The 6169-nt window shown below is 51.2% G+C and overlaps 1 protein-coding gene across 1 annotated transcript; it reads right to left on the reverse strand.

Annotated features, from left to right (window-relative positions):
* Positions 1–1064: 1064 nt before the first annotated feature.
* On the reverse strand, positions 1065–4646 carry nexmifa (neurite extension and migration factor a; the record flags this gene model as incomplete). The annotated part of the gene is made up of 1 exon (XM_080846892.1): positions 1065–4646. The coding sequence occupies one exon, from the start codon at positions 4644–4646 to the stop codon at positions 1065–1067; it is 3582 nt and encodes a 1193-aa protein (XP_080703018.1).
* Between the last annotated feature and the right edge of the window lie 1523 nt (positions 4647–6169).

Consider the following 6169-nt stretch of genomic DNA (forward strand, 5'->3'; position numbering starts at 1 on the left):
ACAAAGTTAAAGACTGCAGCAAATGTATGTAGATTAAAATGTCTGAAGTGAGTTGTTCACTGTTTGGCACAATATTTGAAACAGAATTTTCATAGTCAGTAATTAGTAAATAGTGCATACGTTTCTATACAACATCAATAAATCATTCTTTAAAGATAGAAATAAATAATAAACAAATCAACAAATTCACACACACGTGCACACACCCATCCATCCATCCATACACACACACACACACACAAACACAGGACACATTCTCTATGCTAGAACTTGCCAGATCTGTTCATCAAACATCACCAGTGGACCCTGTTAACTGGACTGGGAAAAAAGATAAATAATGCCACATTAAAAACTGTACAAATACCAGCATTAACAGGCTGATTTTAGTCAACAGGCCGGAAAATCTCCTGACAAGACGTCTTACTCCCTGCAGAAACCCAAACAGGTTCACTGTTGGCACGATAAAGAGGGAATCTTGGGAAATATCTCGTAGCACAGGAAACCACTCAGATTCCCTGACTTTTGAGAAACTGAAGGCAAACACTTGCTGATTTGGCAAACAGATGGAATGTTTTTTTTTTTTTTTTTTTTTTTAAAGCATTGATGTAGATCCACTGAACACACAAAGACTGAGAGCTGTAACAGAAGAAAAAAAAAAAAAAACATTAACCATCACACAAATGCACTCTTTACCAAGGCATTTTCCGTTCATACAAAGATATAAAAATAAACAAAATGAACTCATAATATACCTTGAAACCATATCATAAAAATACAGAAGCAGCAATGTCCTAACAAAATGCAGCCATGTGGTTCAGATCCAGGAAAGGTGAACAGGAGTCTGTAGTCTTTGTGACAAACGTGTTTTGTGTCATGCAGGTTAGCCTAGCTCGTCTGTATGCTAGGTTGTGGCAGGGTTGGGTTGGTGGGGTAAGGTTTACATCATGCAGTTTCCTCTGGGATGCTGGAGTGCTCAAAAAAAGGTTCAGAAGGGTAGTGTGTACATAAGAGGGGGGAAAAGAACAGGGGCAATCAACCAATCAACTGAGGCCGGGGACTGAGTGTTACCTCTGTTTCTCAAGTGTTGCGTTCAGTGCTGAATCCTTTGTGGTCCCTTTGTTGAGAGCCAGCTCCTCACGCGCAAATTTGGCACTGCTCTTGTGACGGTACATCTTTTTGTGGGCGGGACGGTGCGGGACCGGGAAGCAGTCCAAACCGAGCGCCGGGAAGAAGTCTGCCGGGATAAGTTTGGGCGGGTTTTTTGCCCCGCGTCCTCCCCCCCCCTTCTTCCCTCTCCCCGCTGCACTGGCGCTACCCCGCTTCTTCCCGGCTTCCATTGGCCCTCCCAGGATCTTCAGCGTCTGGCTCTGGAGTGACTGTTCCCCTGGGGGTGGGCATGGCCCCCACAGCGGCTCAACCGACGCCCGCATGAAGCGCTGAACCTCCGCCATGCCGGACACGATGTTGGACAGGATGTTGGACGGCTCCTTGAACTCCTGCTGGTCGTCGTCGGACAAGCCTCCAACACCAGGCCACTCCCCTGTGAGGCCTAACATGGCGACTGAAGGAGAGTCTGTCCCGCACTGGGAACCCCCAATTTCTTTGCCTGCCTTTCCCTCCAGTATGGCTTTGATCTTTCGAGCAGATTTCGACTCCTGCCTGGGGGACTTACTCTGCTCGCCTTTGGCAGCTTTGGGGTTTTTAGTCTTTTTAGGTCCCCACTTGGCACCTTTCCGTTTCGGCCCTTTCTGACCTTTCAAACCCTCCTCATCCTTGCCGTGATTGTGGCTCTCGTCCTCATTTTCCTCGTCGGGACCAAAGGAATGTATCTGAAGCAGGTGAGTGTGTCTCGATGATCCGTTCACGTCCTCAAGCTCGGAGCTCACCACTCCACAGTCCCACTGCAGCTCATTGGCTCCAGGCTCAGGGGTGAAGCCTGCGCCTTGCCCAATCAGATGAGGGGAAGGGTTCGGAGTCTCAGGAGGAGACATCTCGGACAGAGAGGCGTGACGGAACTTGTCCGGTGTAAAGTTGGAGATGTCGAGAAGGTCTGTTGACTCGCGCAGCGGAGTCACTTCCTCCAGGCTCTGCTGCAGCACAAGCTGCGGGCTGCAGTGGGACAGGAAGTTGTCATTCATCTCGCCCTCTTCCCCCTCGCCTTCTCCCTCATGCAGGCTCAGGGAGCTGTAGTTGCTGGAGGCAACAGAGAGCGAGCCAAGGGAGTCGAAACTGACAAGCCGCCCAACACCACCGTCCCCTTGAGTTCTGCTATACTCCAGGTCCAGCCGCCCGGCACCACCGTCCCCTTGAGTACTGCTATACTCCAGGTCCAGAAGCTGGTGCTGCTCAGGTTGCAGTGAGTCCTCGCTGGACACAGCTCTGTTGTCTCCGACTGACGACAGAGGATGGTCAGTCAGCAGGGTCTGCTGCTTGAGAAAGCCAGAGTGCAGCATGGGAGATTGAGAGGGGAAAGGAAGTTGGTCTGCCTCCCCAGGCTGAGACGGCCACGTCTCGGGGTAGTTAGTGTCTGCGGCGTGATGTGCAGTGTCACTTGCGTAACCGTGGGCGTGCTGATTCTCTGCGGGGTAACCGCCATGGGCATTGGGGGACTGCGGAAGCTCCGACTCAGAAGGGGGTGAGAGAACGCAACTCTGGGGGGGTTGAAAAGGTACCCCAAGAAGGAACGGCTGGGACTGTTGCTGCTGTGGCAACGGAAAATAGGACGTGCAAGCATTGTTTGACGAATCAGATGCCTCCAGCAAGGTCTGAAGATAGCCTCCTAGGAGAGGGGGCACGTTGGCAGAAGCAGTGCCCCCCTGGGAGTTCAAGGTCAAAGTGCATTTGTCTGGTGCGTTGCTGCTGGTGCTCACTTTTGAGTCTTGGGGGTTTCTTGTGCGTAACTCACCTGGGGTACCACAGACACTGACTACCTTGGCTAACGGGTTAGCCTGTGCCTGGGCCTGGGCCTGGGCCTGTGCGTCGGCTAGCTTCTTAGCCCTTAGACGAGCCTCACTTTTGAATTTCCTCACCCGTACAGGTTTGTTGTCCTTGCAACTCTCTTCACTCTCTTGTCTTGCTGCCCTTCTCCTTGGCCCCGGACCCACGGGGCAATCCAACGTGACATTTCCTAACGCCACCTCATCACTCACAGGCATTCTGTCTCCCAATTTCTCCGGTTCAGTTGTGTTCTTCTGGAATGATGTCACTTCCTGTCTGCTGCCCGCAGTGGTTTTTTTTTCCACCGCATGAATCCGTTGGATCCTCAGCCGGTTGGCAATCCTGTATCTACGTTTTTTCAGACCGGAGCTGGGTGACAATCTGCGGCCATTGAGGTGTTTCACGTTGTTGCCTAGCGCCAGCTGCTCCTCCTCTTGGCTCTGCCAAAAGGCCTTCAGAGGGGCCAGCTTCTCATACTGGGTCAGGGAGTCCTCACTCAAACTAACAGGGGTGGTCGATGCGTCCACTCTTCCCAGTTTCACCGTCATATGTTTGACTCCTTTGAAACGGTTGATGATGATGTACTTAATGACGACCGGTGGATCCTTCCGGTGGGACTTCCGTCTCTTTTTAGGGCACCAGTCGTCATCTTTTTCCCTTTTTTTCCCCCCGATTTTCGGCTTCGGCTTCTTCTCCGCGTGGTTCTCCGCGTTCCTCTCGCTCTCGATGGAGTCCACGTCGTAGAGGTAGTCCTCGCGGAAGGCCACCTTCCTCTTCGCACGGAGCCGGTAACTCAGCTGGCTGGAGGAGCTGGAGTTCTCGCGAGACAGATTGCCGTGCTCCCGCCGTGCGAGCCAAGAGTCGGGGGACGACCCCGTGCAGGAGCTGTCGTCGTCGCTAAACTCCGCAGACTCCCCGGGCGAGCTGCTGAAGTCGAATAGCGACTGGCTGGCAGGGCTGATGATGGGGGTCGTCGAGAGGGCATCACCTTTGTCCATATCCCACGATTCCGGCTTCTCACTCGACGTCTCTCGCCTGGTGCATGCTGGGAAGAAGCCGAGGTGTTGTGCCTCCTGCTGAACCAAGGCGTCGCCGTCGCTGCCGCGCTCCTCCTCGACTCCGTCTGGGAAGGACTCGTATCGGATCTTGAGCGAGCAGACATCCCCAGCCAGGGTGGTGTCCTCCTCCTGGAACATGTAGTTCTCCACGTCCTCCTCGCAGAAGAGGTTGACAGCCAGCTCGCTGCGGGAGCAGAGGTCCAGCAGCTCCATGCGGCTCTCGCTGATGAGGGACTCCAGGCAGCTCCAGTCCTGCGTCTCCTCCTCGCCCAGGCCTTCGTAGATGCTGTGCGCCGCCACCGCCGGGTCCCCATCCGACTCGCTCCCCTCTCGCATCGCCCGCTCTGCCGCTTGCTCCTCGGCGGATGATAAAGCCGGCGCAGCTCCCGCCCCCACCACCACGTGGGCGGAGCCACTGAGGAGCTGATCCGACAGGACCGGCTCCCCCGATTGGCTGGAGGATGAGCTGAGGCACTGAATGGTTGAGGCTGGGCAAGGTTGGAACTCCTGAGTGAGGCCTAGGACGGACTCACAACATTCAGGCTCCGTAGAACCTTCGGTGTGAGAACTCAGACAGTCACCTCTCCCCTCACTGCAGCCGATACAACTGCCACCTCCACAGCCACTGCTACCGCTGCAACCCAACTCCATTGAAGAGAGAGGAGCCTTATCGTCGCAGCTCAGAGGCCAAGGTTTTACGGACGTGGCGGCGCAGGAGATGGAGGAGAGGGAAGATAAGGAGGAAGAAGAGGAGGAGGAGAGTGGAGAGAGTAAAGAAAATGAGGAGAGGGAGGAGAGGGAAGAGAGAGAAGCTGGCGGGGCCGCGGCCTCATCAGGGATATCCACGAGGCCTGGGGAGGATGAGGGAGTCAAGACCGCTGGGCCTTGGGCTGGGACACTGACTGTGTTAGGCGTCAAAGTCGGATAAACAGCTGGGGTGCAGACTTTCAGATTGTGGAGCTGTTCTATTGTTGACTCTGGAGCTGAAGACAGAGGTTGAGGCGAAAGAAAGAAAGAAAGAGAGAGAGGAAGAGACAAAGAGAGAAGAAAGGGTGGAGGGAGAGAGATAGAGAGAGCAAAACATTAAACATATGACATTATATGTAAGAGAAGAAATTATGTTCAAAGGTAAAACTCAAAATTTGTGTGAGACAGAGAGAACTCGTTTTAGCTGGTGACTGAAAAATGGGTGTTGACAGTAACACACCCATTACTGCATTTCATATTGACAGTAATTGGGGGATTTAAATGCACACCAACAATGATAACGGTCCTAGCTGAGTTTTCATGTCTGCAATCATTTTCTCGTTGTGGCTCCTAGAGTCCCTTCATTATTGCAGCACTCTGACTTCTCAGTTTGCTTCCATATCTGTCTCCAATTGTATTCCTTCTCCTTCTCTTTTTCGCCCGGTTCCCACCAATTACTCTCTTATTTTCTCTCTGTACGCGTGTAACCACAAGAAGGCTGAAATAAGTATGTGCCACACCTAATACTGTACGTGTGCAGATGGCTGCCGGCCTCATTTTACAGGCAGAGCGTTTTTTTGTAGGTGTTATTCAGCAGAGACATCAAGTGTGTGCAACACCTCAATGTTTAGATGATGACATCATAGGCAAGGTTTCCCCCTAATCAGCACATAAAGTTACAGGCAACATCGGAAAATTAGCCTCGAGTTCAATTCCTACCCCCAATTTTTGTATTCACTGCGATACAGCCTACTTGGTGAACAATGGATCCTGTGTTTGAGTTACAATAATGGGTTTTCTACATTGTACAGTGTCTATTTCTCTGTAGCTTTCTAAAAATATAAGTAAAACAAATAACTTTTAGGTACAAATTCGAGTTTTTTTTAGCTTTAGTTTGAGCATCCACCTTCAGCCACGTACCTCTCTGTTGAAGGCAGCCCTTGGGGTTCTGGAGGACATCCATCAATCATCAATAGTTATAATTCTTTCGGTGCATCTCTGCCCCGTGTCCAACCTACAATAACAAATAAATACAATTGTATTATGTAAAGGTACATATACATTACAATACAACGTGCAGGTGAAATACTAGTTAACCATATTTTTTTAACATTGGGAATTTGTATTAAATAAACATTAAGGTCAAGTTGACTGTAAGAACTGTAAGAAATTGTCTTGCTAATCTGTTTACCGGTATGTTCCCAAAC

Source organism: Sprattus sprattus (assembly GCF_963457725.1).
Source record: "Sprattus sprattus genome assembly, chromosome: 1".
NCBI lineage: Eukaryota > Metazoa > Chordata > Actinopteri > Clupeiformes > Clupeidae > Sprattus > Sprattus sprattus.